At 39.0% G+C, this 21054-nt stretch overlaps 1 protein-coding gene across 1 annotated transcript; it reads left to right on the top strand.

Annotated features, from left to right (window-relative positions):
• The first annotated feature begins 221 nt into the window (after positions 1-221).
• RAB14 (RAB14, member RAS oncogene family) lies at positions 222-20368 on the top strand. The gene is made up of 8 exons (XM_065947636.1): positions 222-500; positions 7828-7886; positions 8977-9030; positions 10356-10533; positions 13129-13195; positions 16056-16143; positions 16501-16531; positions 17519-20368. Exons 2-8 carry the CDS (start codon positions 7835-7837, stop codon positions 17694-17696), a joined length of 648 nt encoding a protein of 215 aa, XP_065803708.1. The 5' UTR covers positions 222-500; positions 7828-7834; the 3' UTR covers positions 17697-20368.
• The last annotated feature ends 686 nt before the right edge of the window (positions 20369-21054 follow it).

Raw genomic sequence — 21054 nt, 5'->3', positions numbered from 1 at the left:
CGTGAACCTGCGCAGCAGCGTCCCCAGGAGGGCGGGCCAGAGACTGCGCGTGCGCGTGCGTGCCGGCCTCCGCCCCCTCTGGCGCGAGGGCCAGTGGGGCGGGCGCGGCGGCGTCGCGGCGAGCGCAGAGGCAGGCCTGAGGAAGGGGCGTGGCCAGCAGGCCGGCGCCGGCCGCCCTCTTCCGGGCTCCTCCGGCTGCGCGCGCACCCTCCTCCCCCCTTCCTTTGTGGTCCGACCCACTGCGAGGGTGACAGGAAACCCTGTGCAGGGAGCGCCGCCATCTTGGACCAGCCCGAGGAAGATCCTGAGGGAGCCGCGGGAGCAGTCGCCGCTGCCACCGCCTCTGCCGCCGGCGCGTCTGCAGCTCCTCGGCCTGCCCGCTGCCTGCCCGGGCCTCGGCCGCCGCCGCCGCCCCGCTCCCGCTGCGCCCGCCCTCCTCTTCCTCGTCCTGACGCCCCCCTCCCGCCCGGAAAGCTGCCCAGCCACCAGCAACCCCCCAGGTAACCCAGGCCTTCCGCAGTGTCCGGCCGGCCGGGGTCTCCTCGCGGGGCTCTCCCGGGGTCAGCGGTGGGGGCGACGGCGGGCTGGGAGCGTGGGCGCGAGTCGCCGCGGGGCGGGCGGTGTCAGGCCGCAGCGAGCCCGGGGTCGGCTGTGGGTTCCGCGGCGCAGGGCCTGACAGGAGTCCGTGCGGGGGCGAGGGTGTCCCCGCGAGGCGCCCGCGGGAGCCGCGGTCCTCCCCGCCCAGCGGCGGGCTCCGGGCGCGGCGTGTGGAAGGGTGTGTGCGGCGTCGCCTTCCCCGCCTCTCCGGCCGGCCTGGGCCGACTCGCACCTCCCGCGGGCCCCCGTCTCCTTGCCGCCGCCGCCGACCTCCCCCCGCCGGGTCTGTCCGCTCGAGCCGCGCCGCCCTGCAGCCCGCAAGCCCCGGACGTGGCGTCCCCTGGCCCATCGGCCACGTCGGGCCCCGAGCACAAAAGGTGGCCGCCCGGAGCCCCGCCGGCGTCTTGGACCGACTCCGGCGTCCTTGCCGGTGGGGGTAGACTGTCATGGACTCGGGCTGGGCGGGGGTCTGGGGGTCGGTGCGGCGAGGTTCTGGTTTGGGGGAAGCTCTAATGTCTGGGGCATTCTGTAAGGTCTCGATCGTGGGTAGCGTGTGGAAATAACGAGGACAAAAAGTTTTTGGCCTTTCTAGAATTTAAGCAAAGAAGGCGGAGCCAAGTGTGTTTCGGTGGTTTGCTCTTTACTGTTTGCTAGACGCGGATTTTACGTATCGAGCCCCGCAGGTTTAGCTCGCTTGACATTGCTCTGAGTGGTAAGTAGAGTATCTTCATCCCCCAGGTGAGGAAACTGAGGTGTGGAAGTGCGATGTGGCTGCTTAACGGTGGTACATGCGAACTCAGGTTAGGCCAGGGCTACAGACATGACCACTGAGAACGTAGCTATAGTCTCATTCCCTTTTTCCTACGTTTGCGTTTGGATAACAGCTGATTTCTCCTTTGTAACCCAAAGTCTGTTGCCACTACACTGCTAGTTCTCTCACAACTCCAGAGGAAAGATGACAAGATTTCCGTTTTATGTTTGAAGAAGAAACTGGAGTTCCCAGAGGGCAAATGCCTTCCTGGCGGTCCCACAGCGAGTGTCAAGAGTCCAGATTTGAAGTCCTGCGAAGTTTACTGCTCCCTTCATTACCGTCAGAACTGCCTAGTATTTCGGTGTGGTTGTCGAGGACAAATTTGACCTTGCAGTAACCCAGCTCCCACTCCCCCATCAAGACTTTGCAGAATTTTTCTGCAGTTTTCTGCTTACCCATTTACTTGGTCATGCCTTTGAGACTTGTTGTGATCAGGAGTTTTGGAAGGTTCCTGCTCCAGTACTGCCACTTCCTAGTGACCTCAAGCAAGTTACTTCACCTCTTCAGACTAAGCGTCCTTATCCATACAAGGGATAACTGTACCTACATTTTAGAGTTGTTGTGAAGATTTAAGTGGGGTTTAAAACCCTTAGCACATTGCTTAAAGTTTGGTCAGCTCCATTGTCTCTGACAGTGCCAGCCTAGTAGTGAGTGTTTAATATTTGTTGAGTGAGGGAGAGGAACATGGAGAGCTGTAGAGTTAGATCTGAGCCTTAATCTTAGCTTTCCCTTTAGTAGTATATGACCATGGATGTATCTCCTCTCTGAGCTGGTTTCCTTATTTGTAAAGTGAGTTTTTAGAATTAGAGATTGTTTATAAAGTAGCTGACATATATTAGGCACTCAGTAAATGGCAGTTACTGTAAAGATGTAAAACTTTTAGAAATTTAATAACCTAAAAAATTCCCTTGGAATTAAAGCTACACTTAAAAACTTTTTTTTTTTTTTACATGTTAAACTTCATTGTTGTGCATACTGCAACCTTGCAACAGAATATGGAGTGTTTTTACAACTGATTTTTATCAGTATTAAATATCTTTGCATAATTTTAGTAAGATATTATACAATTAGAGGAAACTGTAAGGCAAATAAGTTACTTTAAAACTAGGGCTACTGAGATAGGTTTCATTTTTTTAAACTTGAAACATTTTTTTATGATTAAGAATGCTGTGCATTACTGGAGACAGCAGTGTACCAGTAGAGAGATCAAAGATACTATACTTTTAAGAAACTTTTCTAGATAGTTTTTAACATATGCAGAATAGAGTAGTATATTGAGCTTTCACATACCCATTATCCAGTGTCAACAGTGCTCAGTCTTATATCATCTATATATACTTGTACCCTCTCCACCAAATTATTATTTTTGAAAAACTTTTTATTAGACTATAGTTGATTTACAATGTTGTATTTGTTTCTGCTGTACAGAAAAGTGAATCTGTTTTACATATACATATATCCACTCTCTGTTACAATTATTTTTATTTTTTATTTACTTTTTAAAATTCTGTTGATTTTTATTTTTGACTGAGCTGGGTGTTCGTTGCAGTGCAGACTTCGTGGCGCAGTGGCTCCTCTTGTTGAGGAGCACAGGCTGCAGGGCGCTCTGGCTTCAGTAGTTGTGGTGTATGGGCTTAGTTGCTCCCGGGTAAGTGGGATCATCCTGGACCAGGGATCGAACCAATGTCCCTGACATTGACAGGTGGATTCTTATCCACTGCGCCACCAGGAAAGTCCTTCCCACTCTACTTTAGATTCTTTTCCATCTACCAAATTATTTTGAAGCAAATCTCAGACATCCTTTCCTCAGTAAATTTTTCACTATTTCTGATCCTTTTAATTCTAAGTGCAGGGTTTTACTTTTGTTTTTTCTCGTGAATACTTTCCTTCTGTGGACAGAGGTACAGTGTTACTTTATTTCCTGTTCACAGTGTGCCATCATAATTAGCTGAAAAATTTTGTCTTTCTCTTGACACATGGAGAAAAACTTTTTTCTTACCACATTAATTTATAAAAAAGTGTGACATTAAATATTTTGTCAAAACTGAGGTGATTTTTAGGTGAGTCTTGGAAATGAGTGGGTTATTTTCAGAGGTTGCTTTAAGGTTGAGGACAGGAAATTGACCACATACTTTGATTAGTTTAATAGATTAACTCCCAAAGTTTTGTGTCCACTTGACTGACAAATCAAGTAGCAGTCCACTTTAGTGGTCTTGTAAACACACCAAAGTGCTTCTCTTCTTGAGTTCCATGAAGGGAGGGCCCATATATAAATATAAATATATATATATATATATGTATTTTTTGATCATTACTGTATTGTCAAAACCTAACATAATTTAAAAAATATTTTTATATTGGAATCACAAAAGCAGTTTATCTTGGTTCAGGTGTTTTTAACAGCATTTTTCATGTATAAAAAAGCCTCACTTAAACAATAAGGGTCAGAATTTAAGTCATCCAGAATATTTTTATTTAGGGGTTGCTTTTTTCCTTTGTTGTCTTGAATCGGTTACATAGAAACTACACAGTAACACCTTAGGTCCTAAGAGTGGAATAGAATAGCTGTGTAACAGCTGTGAAAGGATTAGACAAGTGTGTAAGTTAATATAGCAAGGAGTCAAACCATAAGAAAATGAAAAAATACACTCCATTATTGGGAGTTAGAGCTGTTTCTAGTCTTTTTGTCTTATTTGTTTTGTTTTTATTTTTGGCAGCACCAGGGGCCTTCTAGGATCTTAGTTCCCCCGACCAGGGATTGAACCTGGGCCCTCAGCAGTGAAAGCAGAGTCATAGTCCCTGGACAGCCAGGGAATTCCCCTTTTGTTTGTTTTTTGAATCTGATCACGAGTCACTTCATATGATGTTCCCCATGTTATTGGTAAATGTGGAAGTAATGTTGGAAATATTATGACGGGTTTTTTGTTCTTGTTTCGCATTAGAATTATATGTAGAGATGCTTAAAATATTTTAACAGTCCCTTTTTTTTTTTTTACTTTTAATATTTTAGAGTATTACTAATGAATATAGCAGATGCTTATAGTGTCCTCTCAGTGATAGATAAGGGCTTCCCTGGTGGCTCAGGGGGTCTGCCTGCAATGTGGGAGACCCGGATTCGATCCCTGTGTTGGGAAGATCCTCTGGAGAAGAAAATGGCAACCCACTCCGGTATTCTTGCCTGGGAGAGTCCCATGGACAGAGGAGCCTGGAAGGCTGCAGTCCATAGGGTTGCAAAGAGTTGGACACGACTGAGCGACTTCACTTTCTTTCTTAGTGATATGTAAAAAAAGTTAATAGTTTTCCCCTTCCTTTTTTCTCTTTCATTCCATGTGTTAATTTTTTACAGTTTGGTGTGTATCCTTCTATATTGTATGCATATAGGATAGAGTGTGTGTATGTCTTTAAAAATGGGTATATGTTATCTCATGGAACTCTGCAGCATGCTTTTTTTTTTTCACTTAAAATTGTGAATATGCTTCCAGGTTAATGCATATATCTAAATGGGTTTTCAATTAGATGTGTATCATTTCATAGTACCGATGTACTTTATTTAGTCAAAATATTTTGGCACTTCCGATTCCCACAAGCGCAGTATTTGAAAGTGCCTACCTTCCTCTGTATCTGTACATTTCAAAACTAGTCATTTATACGTATAGTTCTATTTGGAACACTGTCTGATTCAGTAGATGGAGACAATGTGATTCTATTTTGGCACAACAGTGATTAGTATTTAACATGCATTTAGTAACCATTAGGTCTATATGTATTGACCTGGAAATAGATCCATGCTGTTGTGAAGTGAAAAAAAAAAAAAACACCTGTTGTAGAGTTTCATTCAGTAGCATACTCCATTTAAATATATTTCTTACCTTCATAGTGGTATATGTTTTATGTTCACAAGATGAGGTTGAGAAATCCTTTGCTAAAGCAGTATTAATAAGGGAAAGTGTTCAGTCCTCTCCAACTCTTTGCGACCCCATGGACTGTAGCTCACCAGGCTCCTCTGTCCATGGAATTCTCCAGGCAGAAATACTAGAGTGGGGTAGCCATGCCTTTCTCCAGGGGATCTTCCCAACCCAGGAGTGGAACCCAGGTGTCCTGCATTGCAGGCAGATTGTTCACCACCTTAGCCACCAGGGAAGCCCCAAGCATAGTTAAAAGGGGCCACTTGAACATGGTTCTGTTGCAAATACATAATTTTGAGTGAACTATGTCAGAACTATGGGAGTCTTTTTAAACCTTGTGTTAGTGGCTGCAGTGCTTGATAGTTTTTGCCTGCCTGTCTACTGCAGTTAGTTAGTTTGAGCAGTTCTCCTTTAACTCTGCTTTTTAGGATCTTTATTGTAATTTTTAAGAAACTTAACCAGAAAATTGGGTGGTGAGGTGGAGAACAGGGTGCTGGCTTTCAGTCTGAAGTCATGATAATTCTCTTTTATTTGTAGATAGCTTACTAATTAATGGTTGGAAATAAAATTTCAAAACCAGGCATCTCAGATATTAACAAATACTTGTATGATTAATTAGCAAGTACACAAATTAGTACAACTAGAATTGGTTTATAATTTCATGATTAGCCTTTAGAGCATTTCAGGTAGAAACTGGGATTGTTAAGAGTCCACAGTTTTAACACAATAAAATGAAAGGAAGCATAGTATGTACTGCTATAACTAAGTTAGAAGAAAGAAAAGATATAGCAACTTCAGAGGAGACCCATGAGAGTAGCAGTCATTTAAAGATGACTAATTACTTTTCTCCAAGTTTGAATGGGGAAAAAGTTTAAAAGAGAAGTTAAAAATGAATTAGAAGAGAGGAACCTGAAGGGAATGCAGCCCAGAGAAGAAATTAATAACCTTTATATACCATTCTTATTGTGAGAGATGATTCTTTTCCTTGTCTTCAAAATTTGGTGAATAGTACAGACCAGTTTGAACCTCAGGACCAAGGTCATTCTTGTTTCTGGAAAAAGGAAATCAATCATAGTAATGTATGATGTTCAGAATCACAGTTACTTTAACTAGAAATACTTTCTTTTCTGAAAGAACTGGTCAAGGGAGTTTTCTGTGATGTGACTGATGATAAATGTGTTACAGCATGTCCCAGTTCTGTTGAATGTAATTCATACAGCTAAGTAGGAAGCCTATATTGTGTGAAATGATTATCTGGTAATTTACTGTAATTAACAGCTTTCTCTTCCCTAATAACAATAATTCACTTATTTTAAATATGTACTTTTCCTGCAAGTTAAATTTTATTACTTAGAAATTTTATTTGAAATATAACATACATAGTAAGCTGTTAATTTCAGTAAATGAGTTTCCCCAATCCTGTTAATATCTGGCTTGTGTATGTGACAGTTGGCTAGAACAGTAAAAACCAGATTAAAAAAATATTGGAAAATCAGTTTTTTTAAAAATGAGGTTAAACCTTCATATTTATAAAGAATTTTTTATCTTCAGCTGAAAACTGCTTTGAGAATAAATTTTTTTTTCAGTTTTATTGGGGAATAAAGTTTATTGTAAGTTATTACCAGTATTAGAATTCACCTCATATTTCTCTAGGAGCTAGCACGGTGTCAGACACAGTCAAGATTTGAATAAATTGGAGAGGTTTTTTTTAAGTTATTAAAAGTAGGAGAGAAATTAGATTTCTTTAGGTTAAAGTCTTCTCTGGGGGTGAGAAATGAGCTGTGATCTTCAAACATATGTTGTAATACATAAACTTTCAAATTTTACAAGCACACTATTTCATTATTTCTCTTAACTCCTGGAAAAATATATAACAGGCATTTGGTATATTGTTAACCTTCAAATGCTATATTAGGAACTGTATGAAATTATCAATGATTGGCTTTTAAAAAAATCTACAGCAAAAGCAGTTTCATGTTCTATTTCTGATATTTCGCTTAGAAATTATATGATTACTTTTTCTTCAGGTGCTGTGATTATATCAAGTAGAGTGAAAAGGTTATTTTGTATTTATAAGTTGGTGGTTACTTTTTACAACATTCTATTGTAAAATCAAAGTGTTCCAAATAGATCATTAGACTTGATGAGTTAACAGCAATGGAGACCTTAACAGGGGAGGACTATTCATGATGATACTATTTAAACTTAAGTTTATAAAGATTTCCTTGATGGAAATTTTCCAGAGTAGCATTTCTTATCTGGTATTTCCTAAAGTGAAATACTGGAATTGTTTTGATATATGTTCTATTTCTGTGGATAATACGTGAGAGTGTTGAAGCAGTGTTCATCCAAGAGAATCTGTGTGTTTGATTAGTTTGGGGAATGCAGCTCTTCTGACAGGTAACCTCCGTTTTGTTGGTGGGCACTGTGGCGTATCTGTGTGTCTGCAGGATCACAGCGTGGGTAACGCGCGCACACTTTTCCTTGAAGTAACTCAATTTTGTTTGTTTCTAGTGCCGCCATGGCAACTGCACCGTACAACTACTCTTACATCTTTAAATATATTATTATTGGTAAGTTTACTTATACTCTTGTTCTCCAAAGGTTAAAATGCAAAATGTTTATATGCTAATACTTAACATAATACCCCAGGGGAAGTGAATACTTGTCTTTTTCACTGCAAAATTAAAACTCCTTTGGTAGGATTTATTTTTCATCAATGATGTACCTGTTGCTTTGTGACCCTAGGTACAATGCTGGCTACCTTTGAAGTGGTGTTGTTTTTTCTTGAGGGCTACCTGAAGGTTAATACTGGTAATGAGATTAATTTCCTAGGAGCATTGATACATTCCAAAAATATCATGAAATTTCTCAGTGCCCCCTGGATTCCAAAAATTGATAAAAATTCAGAATAATTGTGTAAGATATATGAGATATAATGGTAGTTTTTCTCTTAATCAACTTTCAAGAAGATTTAGTTTAAATTAAAACAGTGCTGTTTATCCATATGTAAGAGTAAGTTGAAATATATGTATTTTCCTGTTAATTCTTCATATTAGTTTATTTTAATATTGAGCTAATGTGACTGTATTGTAATACTTCCTTTAACCTTTAAAGGTTACATTGCTGTTAGTACAGTCAGAGATGATACCTGTTCTGTTACAGTTTTCATGTGATGCACATTGTTTTGTGAAATTCTACAAGAAATATGAGATAAAATGGGATCTAGTGAATCAAATTTCCAAAGCTTATTATTTCTGCTTGCTATATGCTGCCCTGTTGGTCACTCCTAGGAGTTTTTGGCTTTTATGCATATGGGTTAAGGGAAAAAACAAACAAAAAGTTGCAATAATTTAAAGTAAAAAACACTGTTACAGCAGTTTCTCTGTTAAAAAGCTTTTCCCAGCTGGTGTCTATTTATTGACATAATTCATAACCAAATTCTACCACCAGTGAAGGTTGGGAATAGTCAATTTATATATCACAGTGAAAACCTACGTTTAGGATCTTTTGAACTCACTATAAATTATGAAAATGAAAATCTTTTAAGTGCCCAGAGGTTTGTCATGTAATATGGTAAAAGAGGTATAGCAGTCATTGCATATAATTATGAGGATAAAATTGAGAAATGTAATTACCACTTGAAACTTTTTTTTTAAACAGGGGACATGGGAGTAGGAAAATCTTGCTTGCTTCACCAATTTACAGAAAAAAAGTGTAAGTTCAATGTGTAAGACAAAACATTGGTAAATTCTTATTGTCACTTTCCTACCTTTTAAAATGTGTTATTTTCAGTATACTCTATGCTATAAAATATAACTTCTCAATGTGTATGTACTTTTGTCTTTAGGAAGTGAATTTTTTTTTTTAATAGGTACAGACAAAATGAAGTATACTTATATGTATGGTGTTGTTTTTTTTATGCCATATATAGTTTGATTGACTAGAGTTTTGATGATATAAACTTAAGTTTTAAAAATATATACTATTAAAAAATAAAAATATATACTATAATTTCAAATTTAAATTATCTTTTTCTTGTTCTCTGACTTTCCATTGTAGAAATTATCTTATTAGGGGAAATGTGCTCATATATCATTTGCTAATAAGTAAATAATAGTAGATTGGAAATACTTAAAATTGAATTCTTTCTGCATTCATGACTGGTCATTTTAGATTCAAAGTGCTACTCTGTCTTGTGTGGTAGGAGAAGGGGCCATTTTATTTTATGTAACTGATAGGCTAAATATAGTTGAAATTGTTTCCAATAGTTAAAATTATTTCTGTGGCATTTTTTAGCTTAATGTAACATTTTATGAAGTGTTTAGCAGTCTGTGTACTGTAGAGGAGTAATAGTAGATACAGGTTTTCAGTGGCCTAATTATAAAGGAAGGATTAATAGACTTGTCCTATTGGATTAGACTTGCAAATATATAGTTATAAATACATACTAAATTTCATGACCATCTTTGAAGTATTGATAACATTTTACAGAATAAATACTTGTTTGAAAACAACTAGAGTCCTAAAACCATTAATTTGTTATTAAGGTTAGAATTGTCAGAAGGCTAAATAGTATAATGTTGTTACAAAGAGTTTATTAAAATCCTTATTTTTAATTAGCAGCTTCTTTTAGTCCAGAGGTCAGCAAATAGTAACGTGTGGGCCAAGTCCAGGCACTGTTGTTTTTGGAAATAAAGTTTTACTGGAATGCTGTCATGCCTATTTTATGTGTCGTCTGTGACTGCTCTTGTGCTTTAGCCGAGTGGAGTCCTTGTAGCAGAGGTCTTTTGGCCTGTAGAACGTGAAATGTTTATTATTTGGTTCCTTGCAGAAATTTCTAAGCCTTGTTCCAGTCACATCCCTGTGACTCCTTACTTAAGGGTTTTTGCTGATTTTTTTCTTTTCATGCAAGCTTTAATCTGTATATAGCCTACAAGCATTAATGAGTCTTTTGGTTTTCTAATGGATCATTTTCCCATTGATCTCAATTTGAAGCTTTCTCCAAATTGGAATATTGTATTTCTTTTCTTCCCAAACAGTTATGGCTGACTGTCCTCACACAATTGGTGTGGAATTTGGTACAAGAATAATTGAAGTTAGTGGCCAAAAAATCAAACTGCAGATCTGGGATACAGCTGGACAGGAGAGGTTTAGAGCTGTCACACGAAGCTACTACCGAGGAGCCGCGGGAGCACTTATGGTGTATGACATCACTAGGTAAGAGATTCATGATTTTCAGCCTTCATTCTTGAAAAAGGAAATCTACTTTAGGCACTGTGATTTTTTTTTTTTTTAATTGTTAGGCATTCTATAGTTTGTAATTGTGTATCTGTTAAATGAGCTTTTTATTATTTAGACTTTATGGTTTTTTTCCCTCTAAATTGCTGTGTATGAGATTTGATATATTGATAACATGTTGATTTCCTTATCTAAAAGTGGGTAAGACTAAAGAAAACTTTAGGAGGTGCTGGTGGAGCTAGTGAAAGAATACTCTTCTGAAAAGCAGTATCAGTTGAATTATTTGAAGTGAAATATTTCACACCAAATATTTTCACTTCAGTAGAAAGCAAGCAAATCTTTAAGAGTTACTCTATTCAGCCTCTTGCCTAGAGAATCCTGTGGATGGAGGAGCCTGGTGGGCTGCTGTCCATAGGGTCCGGTCGCACAGAGTCAGACACGACTGAAGTGACTTTGCTTGCATGCATGCATTGGAGAAGGCAATGGCAACCCACTCCAGTGTTCTTGCCTGGAGAATCCCAGGGACAGAGGAGCCTGGTGGGCTGCAGTCCATGGGGGTCACACAGTCAGACACGACTGAAGCGACTTAGCAGCGGCAGCAGCAGTGTTAAAGTTCATGCCTTTTCAAAATAAGGCCAAGCAAAGGAATTAAGTAGTTTTGCTAATCCAACGTGGTAGATTATAAAAAATTCTCATACTTGAATCTGAAATATTTGCTTATTAAATTTTTTTGTGTCCTAAAATGGATTGAAGTAGCTCATGATACTTCATGCTGCAAGATTAAATTTATTTCAACTCTGCTATTTATGGAAACTCAAAAGTAATATATACAGGATAACAAAACCCGACCTTAAATGTTTAACTTGGGGAAATTGTGCCCCTTCATTAAACACTGTGCTGTTTGTCTGCTGTAAGCTAGAAAATGAACTAGACCACCTTTCATATTAATGCAATGTCTGAAGCAGAGTGCCTCTTGTCTCACCTTGCAGCGGATAGCAATCAGTGAGTGGGACCAAGTGATAGACTTTTCAAGTGTATTTCCTTTTGGGAAATGCTTTACATTGCTCTTGAAGAGTCACAATGAGAAGTTCTGTAGTAAAGGGACTCTTTAAGTTTCTTTAATTTAGTGTTTCCTAAGGTGGTTTTATTTATTTAGAATAAAGATGGTGGGTGATTATGATTATAGTGCTTGAAGTTTTACTAAATTTTGGAATTGGGTGGTCTCAGGGCAAAACAGAGGGGACAGCCTTAAGGCTCTTCACTGGAGCCAGGCAGCTGGTAAATAGTTTTGTGGGAAGACAGCTAAAGAACCTGGCCATTTGTACGGACATCTTTTTATGAGGGATGCATTCCTGAAGGCTCTGCATAGTTGAAAACTGCATTATTAATAAAATTTAACTATGGTGATGTGTACCTAAATGTATGTATAATATTGTAGCTTGTTTTGCTTTTTCTATGTGTGTTCTTTTTTTAATTCCAGCCTACTGAGACATGAGTGATAAGGCTTGTGCTTTTTAAAAATTATATTTGATCGTTTACTTAGAAAAGTTGAAAACACTGGGGAAAAAATTTTTATGTGACTTCTTTTGACATGTGGGTGGTGGTTTGTGTATAATGTGATATAGCACAGTAAAAAGAAATTCTGAGTAAGGAATTCTTTTCAATTCTCTTTGGGAAAGGAGTAAATGTTTGGTATATCAGATTTTATATGAACACTGGCAGCTGGAGATGATGGAATATGTTCACTAGACTGGACTCGAAACACTTCAAGGACACAGTGTCTGTAAAAGGTCCTGCACCTGGCTCTGAAATCATTTCTGCCTGTTTATGGGCCTCTGTTGCCTCACCCGATAGATTCATGTTCTGTGAGTCTGTATAAATTAAAAATATTTTTAACCATCAAAATTAAAAAAAAAAATTTTTTTTTAATGTTTTGACCTTTTTGGTAAAGTCTAATTAATAGTAGTAGTATATTCTGTATTATTTTAAATTATTTGGATTTGTTTGCTGTCTTAGGTCCTACTTGGCTAATGCAAAAAGAATTTTTAAACTCTTAAAAAAACTCTTTAAAAAAAGGAGTTTTTAAACTCTCAGATTGGAGAAAATGGAGAAATAAGGCATTCTGAATCCCCAAATGATTTAGCTGCTGGTACAATTAGGATAAACTCACTCTCTGATATACCTGGGGACTTCAGTTTCCAGTCAAATGTATTAATCTTCTTAAAGCCGATTTTTAAAATTTAGAATTCAGAATTATTTCCCATCAATTTTTTATCTTGTTCCTTGCTTGCTTATTGGTCCGTTTATGTTTTTAAATGTAAATAATTTACTCCTGACATGTAAGTCATTAGCAAAGTTGTTGACTATTGAGTTGTTTGTTTAAAACAAAAAGTTTGGCTAGATATTTGAAAAGTGTATGTTTACATTCCACAATTCTCTAGGGTAACAGTCTAGTCAAATCAAAAATACTTTTTAAGTGTATATTTAAAATATATTTGATGAAGTTTCTTTTTTTTCCCTATTGAAATGGCAACTGAATGTGGCAGTCACAAAAATAAACTTTAATTTTTGCAGAAGAAGTACATATAATCACTTAAGCAGCTGGTTGACAGATGCAAGGAATCTCACCAATCCAAATACTGTAAGTTAAATGATGTCTGTTGTACAAAAAGCTTAAGATCTAAGTTGACCCAGAAAGGAAAGCCATTTGCTAAGTGGACTTGTTTTGTATTTGGGTACTAAGAATGAGAGAATGTTTATTCTTAAATTAACTGAACTTAAAACCTTTTTTCGAATATGGATTATGCCAGGTTTCGCACTTGGTTTTTGTTCATGTTTGTGGTTTAAGAAAAATGAAAGTAAAAAAAAAAAAGAAAAAAAAAAGAAAAATGAAAGTTACGAGTGGGGTGGTGATTTTATGTCAGATGGAGGCTATGAAATCTGAAACTTTCACTTTAATCTGCATTGTTTCATAAAATGTTTACCATTAGAGGAAACTGGGCAAAGTATACTCAGGAGCTCTATGATTTCTTAACAACTACATGAGTCTTAATACAATTTCAATTAAAAATAAAAACAGTTCTGCATATTATAAAGAAATAGCCAGTCTGAAAGAGAGTTATTTATTTGAGATTTTAAAGACTAGCTGCCATGCTAGGCTCTGCAGTATACGAAACGGAATGTGGGTCTTTGGCCAATAAAAGTATAGTCCAGCAGGGAGATTTCCTGCGGGGACACAGCCAGCCTCTGAAAAGCGGAGCGCCTGGTGTGGCGCTGGGCGGCACCGTGTAGGGTGCTCAGCGTGAGCAGCGCCGTTTGCGGAACCCAGGTTTACAGAGGAGGTGGTGTGTGAGCTGGGACTGGAGGAGTAGAAAGGTTTTGGTAGATTCTGTGGAGGGTATTCCAGGAACAGGTGAGGAAAGGCTCTGCGCTGTGACTGCCTGAGCTTTGTGAGAGGAAGGCCTGGGTCTCACTTGGCTTTGTACCCCAGAACCTGGCAGTGGTCTGGTTTAGTAAATATGTAATCAGTGGTAAGACTGGCTTTCATCAGGGAACAGCAACTTAATTATTTTAAGAGTCAGTTAACATGATATGCCTTTTATGCCAGGAACTGTGTCTGGAACTTTCCTATCCATTATCACATTAAACCCACTGTAGGAATACATACAAATCTATAGGTGAATGTTCATACAGCTATGTTTGCAACAGTCAAAAACTGGAAACAACCTAGATGGCTATCAGAAGGTAAATGGTGAGACAATTTGGTGCATCTGTTCTGGGGAATACTCTCCAGCCATATAAGGGAATCACTTGTAGATAAATAGATCTCATGGGTGTTGTGCTGAGTGAAAAAGTCAGTCTCGAAAGATTACATACTGTATGATTCCATTTATATAAAACATTCCCAAAAAGAAAAGTTACTAAGTTGGAGAGGAGATTTGTGGTTGCCAGGGGTTAGTGATGGGGGTGAAAGGTGTGAGCTGACTGTAAAGCGGGCAGCACAGAGCACGTCCTTTGTAGCGATGAAGCTGATCGTGGTGACACAGATCTATACCTGCAGTAAGACTGCATAGAACTATACACAGTGAAACTGAGGCCTCAGTGAGGGCTGTAGACTGTGCCAGTGTCAGTTTCCTGGTGTTGAGAGTGTGCAGTAAGTGTGTGAGATCCTAGCCTAGTATTGGGGAAGCTTGGTGAAAGGTATATAAGAGCTCTACTCTTCTGTAAACTTCTGTGATTCTTTTGTTATGTACTAGTAAAGTATTAAAAACAGCAAGAAAACAACTTATTGTAGAGAGTCACTCGAGGAGTGTAATAAAAAAAATTAGCCATGTCCTTCTTGGTTTCATTTATGCCTCTTAAAATCTTACCAGAATCTTATAGAAGAAAGAAAAAAAATCTCTTAAGGTCCAGTGGAAACCTTACATTTTCTGTTAACTTTGCCTTTGATTTCTATGTTAAAGTTACATACTTTGTAATTTTGTTGATGGTGTATGTTGTACCTCTGTCTTGTTACCATGCCAGGTTACGCCTCCCCTTTCATGAAGATGGGAAGCATGGTTTGGAAATGCTTAAGGAATGGAGAGCAGGCAGTGTTGTTTCCACTAAACAAACATTTCTTAAGCTGAGTGCCTGTGTTATAATGACCCTGTACTACTTAGCCATCGTGACGTTACCAACTTTGATTTTTTTAAAAACTTGATTTCATTTTTTAAGTGTTATTGCCTTATTCTTTAGTGGACTAGTGGACTGTATTTGAAAACGTTTTCCCATCCTCAGTGGGCACTCGTCCACACTGACTGAAGAATGCTAAAGGTGGACATTTGGGTCAAAATAGTTATAGTTCATGGACACCATTTTTTGAAAGGATGGCCAGGGGCTGAAATTTCACATGAAAAAAAGTTAATGATGGACAGCCCTTTTAGTTGAAACCATCCGTTTCTAAAGTATCTGGATTTACCACATCAGTTTTGAAGGGGAACATGTTTGCCTTGAATTTGAACTCACTGTACTTGTGTTCTCCCACCCCTCGTCCCCTGCCATGGACGCAGCCATTTGTTACCAGTTGCTACAGACAGTCTAGCTTAGGGATAGTGTAGGGGAGGACAGGATTTGAAGGTCACAGTTTGGGTTTTCTGCCTGAATTCTAATGTCTGCCTACCACGGACTCTTGAGTGATCTTTTAACAAGTCCTCATTTGCTTTATTTGAGTATTAATTTCCTTACTTTTAGCCTCAGAAGTTGAACTAGTAGTTTTAAAGCTTTCTGTGGGTCCCAGGAACTTTGGAAACTCTAATGAAAGGCAGAAACCTTCTCTTCCAGGCGGTGTCCTGGAAGACATCCCCCTGTCCCTCTTCATAGAAATACCTTGATTCTGTAGTCATTGTCTGATGGATAATTGCTAGTATTTAGTTTCCTTTTTAGACCTGAATTTTAGAGTGTTCATGTCTGATTTAAAGGTTGCTTTTGTGTAAGATGTCTCTCTCTCGGTTACGATCCAGGTGATAATCCTCATAGGGAATAAAGCAGATCTGGAGGCTCAGCGGGATGTGACGTATGAGGAAGCCAAACAGTTTGCTGAAGAAAATGGTGGGTTTCTTTTGAGACTTACTGGCTTTTTTGGGTCACACATGGGAGAATTTCTAAGAAGTGGGGTTTTGACAATGCAGATTATTTGACAGTTTTTTCTTTTGTTAAGTGCAAATTGCTCAAATCAAAGAATGAGGAAATAACAAAATGCGTTTGTATTTGAGTTTCATTTTGAGGGCAGTAGAATTATTTAATGACATAAAGATTCCCTCCATCTCAAACTCATAGTCTTTCATAAGACTCCTATGTGGTAGGAGTACTGAAAGCTGATGGGAAACTTTTACTCCAAAGTCACTAAAGAGAATGTCCTTGTGAGTTAATTTGAAATGTCCTTCATAGTCTGAATTTTATTTTTAGGTTTATTGTTCCTTGAAGCAAGTGCAAAAACGTAAGTATGACTAAAATTAGTAGATCATTTTTATTACACTCAAATTTCTCAAAGTAGAACCATATATAGATATAAATGATTAATGTATATATACATATAATGTATAATATGTAAACGTGTAATGCTTATGGCAGCAAAAACAGCAAAAATCCCTTTGCTTGTTTCACATTTCAAAATAATGTTTTTTGTTACTTTCCCTAAAATATTATACCTTGATTATACCCATTGGTAATACAGGTTAGTAAATTAAATTGTGTTGACACAAATTGTGTAAAGGCTAAAAGTGACCTTTACAACCAAGGCTGAATTTGGCATCTTGGACTCAAGGTTGGTCAACCTGTTGATTTAATACTTCTCGTTGCAGTAAAAGCATGACTTTAGGAAATATTCAGTGTCTTCTTAATTAGAAGCATAATTAACATTTCTAATTGTTATTCCACGTGCATTATTGAACCCCAGCACTCCTATCATAGTTCTTCATTTATTAAGTCAAATACTCCTTGCAGTGGTGAGAAGCTAGCCCTTTTGATTAGCCTCATCTGTGCTGTTGGTCCTAAAAGGGCCGATGTCAAACGTGAACGTGGCCAAGCATGATAAGAGCAGTACAGTTTATGCTTGGCTAATCAGACCATACAAATCCTGGAATACTGTTTGGAGATAATGTTATTTCTTTTTAGGATACCCTGTATTATGGCCTGCTTAATTATTGTTATATGTTAGTATATAGCATTTTAATGGTTAGAGCACATACAGTTTCAAATTGGGTTTGTAGAAAGAGCTCTTAGTATTGTTTATATGCTTTCCACAGAAAATATTTTCCCATGTTGTTCTCTTAGCTCAGTCTTCTGGTAATCCCTTATTAGATGACAGTGGCTAAGTTGAAGACATCATGGCAGTTGACTAAAGGTTAGCAAAAGGTCATTGTATAATGTCTTATGTTTTGTAGAAAGCTATGGTTTGCCAGTAAAGTTGTTGATTGCCTCTTAGGGGAGAGAACGTAGAAGATGCTTTCCTTGAGGCAGCCAAGAAGATCTATCAGAACATTCAGGATGGAAGCTTGGATCTGAACGCCGCCGAGTCTGGTGTACAACACAAACCTTCAGCCCCGCAGGGGGGCCGGCTAACCAGCGAGCCCCAGCCCCAGAGAGAAGGCTGTGGCTGCTAGTGACCTCGCAGGGCTCTCACTCGACCTTTCACCTCTGTCTGTTGGAAGCAGTACTTTTTACTGCCTCACTGTCTTCTGTACATCTTACTGGGTTTAATTAAAAAGAAAAAAACAACTCTGTTGTAAAAACAGTTTAACACAATACTAAACTGCTAAACAACTAGATGTAATCAGGTTATCAAAGGCAAGTAGAGTAATAAATCTCTCCTGCATGGTAAATCTAGACTTTTTTTTCCCCTTGATTGTCCTCGTGATAGGTATGTCACCAATCCATGATTTAAACTGAGCACTGATGCTGGACTTGATTTTTTTTACCCCTCCTTTTGGCAAGGCTTTGTCTCATTGTACGGTTTAATTTGATGATATCTTAAGCTTTCTTCCCATCTTTAACTGTTCGTTCAGGTGTGTCTGTTGTAACCCATAAATTTATTGCTGTGAAATGACTTCTGATGATAGAGAAAGGGTTCTTCAAAGCCTTTTGTTTTTGTCGGATAAATTCCCTGTTGTGTGGGTGGCGTTTTTCTTAAGGCGGTTTGCTTTTGTCTTAGCCTTGCGCAGGGAAAATATCCATTTATCTTTTTTCTTATGCTTAATTAATAGCTTTATCCTTTTTTTTACACCATTTTATCTTTTTCTCTTTAGCAGAAAGTAAATATGTATAAAATTTGAAGGAACCGAACTAACAATACATTCTGTGTATATTATTTTAATGAAGAAAATAAATTGATTACTGGCCTTGGAACAGTATAAAATACCAGTTTGTACAGTAGGACCTATATGTGACCATGTTACTCCCTTCCATTTCACACGAGGAAATAGACAACTTCTGTTCACACGATCTACTGGCCCCACCCTTGGTGCTGGCAGTGCTTGGGGACGGTCATGCTGGAAGGAGCCCCTGGCGTGAGAGGATTGACACTAGCAGACTCTGCTCCATCTTTGCACCGTGGCTTACCTGCTGATTTTCCTAACTGTTCTTGTGCAATCAACATGTGCTAACCTGCTTTTCTCTTTTTGTAAACATTTGCATTACAGGCTGCATTTCTTGCCTTACTGTATAGAAGAAGAAAAAAGGCTGGGTTTCTTATTGCACATTTTAAGCTTTTATATGTATCTTGGAATGGTAAGATTCTGAACCAGACAGCCAGAACCGCAGGTCTGCTGTTGAGGGATTTTAAATAGTGCATTTTTAACACTACAGTGAAATAATTTAAGATACCCCTTGTGTTCTAGTATATTTATGTCGCGTCGGCATACATTGTTTCTTAAGGGGGAGGTGTTTCTAAAGGTGTTCAGTGTTTGTGCTGATACAAAGTAAGTTACTGGTTTGCACCTGGTGGTGTGGCCACTGACAGAATCCTGTGTTGCAAGGGAAACAATCTTATTTCTATAGACAACAAACAGCTTTTACCAAGTTCTTTACTTCTGTTGATTGATTCCTAATTGAGTTTGTGGTTCAGGCTGGGAATTGAGAAGTTATTTTGAAGCAGGATAGGTAAAACCTCATTATATAAAATGCACCCTCAGCTCAACTGCTGTGTTTAAAATACACATTTTAAATCCCTATTTACAGACACTAAAGTAAAAAATACTGCTTTCTGGGTTGTAAACATGTGGTAGTACCAGAGTATTGTATAGTCAATGTTAAATAAAAGCCAAAACTGGAATGTGCAGAAAATAGGATTTGGTTAATTTGTGGACTCATCTTTATTTTTGTCTTTGTTTAACTTTTTTAAAAAACAAGATACCTGGAGTGTATCGGGTATGTTCTGTTAAGGACGTACAGTGATCCGTTCTGCTGACACTGTTGCATCACGAGGGGCTCGCCCAGGGACCACGACCTGCTGGTGTGTGTGTGTATATATTTACAAAACAAGCAAGCAGACCGCCCACCGGGTATGAGGTAGCCGTCACAGACGAGGCCTGCGGCCTGCTCGGGTGCGACGCCCTGGTCCCCAGAGGCGGTGACCGTGGGTCTTAACTGTGCTGTGGCGGGGTTTACTCAGACTGCTGTACGCTTCACTCGATGTAACAAAATGCTATTAATCTAAATATTTGTAAATAAAGTACCTGTATCTAGATTAAATTAGAATTGTTTGCCTTATTTTCTAAATTATAACAGGATTTCATATTTTCTTCAGGCAAATAGTTATCCTGGCATTTAAGTTGCCAGTTTTTACTGCAAAACTGCCCTTAATTGTTTAAAAAGACATCTACATAAGGAGCATGTGAATCCACGCCACTCAGTACTGGAGCTCCAGTCTGACCGTGCGTCCAGGTCACACCTGCGGTGTTTTTTAGCCTTTCCCAGTGTGGGATTGCACGTCTGCTGGCTGGCAGCGTTCTCCCTTGACTCTGCTTAGGACCAGGGCCTGTTATTTGCATGTGAAGTCCCCTGTAACAAACTTGGGTGCTCAGAGAGAGAGGCAGACTGTTGTAACATCCGTGTGCCAGACATTGGGCAAGTCCACCTTGGAGAGAATGTGAAATTCTTTTAATTTTTAATCCATGGAGAGCTTATTACTTGTGTGGTCACCTGCTTTTCTGGGTTCCTCGTCGCCCGTGCACCTGTGAGGCCCTCCTGATAGTAATTGGTGCTCAGTACTCTATGCGTTAGACATTCCAGTATGATGTTCAAGAATTTTTCATGGACAATAAAGTGTTTGATGCAGTGATTTTGTTTTTTCTTCGGCGGGGGGGGGGGGGGGGGGTTGGTGATGTTTATATAATACTAGTTAGAGGGAATGGAGTTTCTTTGGAAGATGTCTTTTGAAACCAGGTGTTTGGCTTCATACATGAATTTCCTTCTAATTCAGCAAGACTGTAGTTTTGGGAACCTCTCCACACATCTGTTGCTTTAAGTGCTCATATAAACATGTGGCTCGGTTCACACCCTTCACGAAGACCAAATGATTCCTCTTCATGTGGCAGTTTAGGAAGGAACTATTTCACCCTCATTCAGCACACGGAGAGACCAGGAAACTGAAGGATTTCAGTAACTGTTGAATAGGCCAGGACTTGTGAAAATGAAGCAAAGAATGTACAAAAGACACTATCAAATCAATTTTACATTGGAAACAGATACTTTCTACAACTTACTGGATGTTAATCTCATGCCATTTCCACTGTCTTTAATCATATTTATTCCATGCCAGTCCCTATCCCAGATCTTAATGGTCCAGCTCTAGGCAAACAACTTCTTAGGAATATAAGCCTCAGTAGGTGGTCAGAGAATAGTGCTACACTGTAATATAGTAACATGGTACATAATACCTGTTCTGGTTCCAAAGCTGTCCAGGAACCTAGAAAATAGTTCTTGGGAATATTTTAAAACCTCAAGTCTGAACACAATTTGAAT

The sequence above is a fragment of the Muntiacus reevesi genome, chromosome 10 (genome assembly GCF_963930625.1).
Source record: "Muntiacus reevesi chromosome 10, mMunRee1.1, whole genome shotgun sequence".
NCBI classification, from domain to species: Eukaryota; Metazoa; Chordata; class Mammalia; order Artiodactyla; family Cervidae; genus Muntiacus; species Muntiacus reevesi.
The sequence above is the reverse complement of the archived record's forward strand: the minus strand, read 5'-3'. Positions and strand labels throughout refer to the sequence as shown.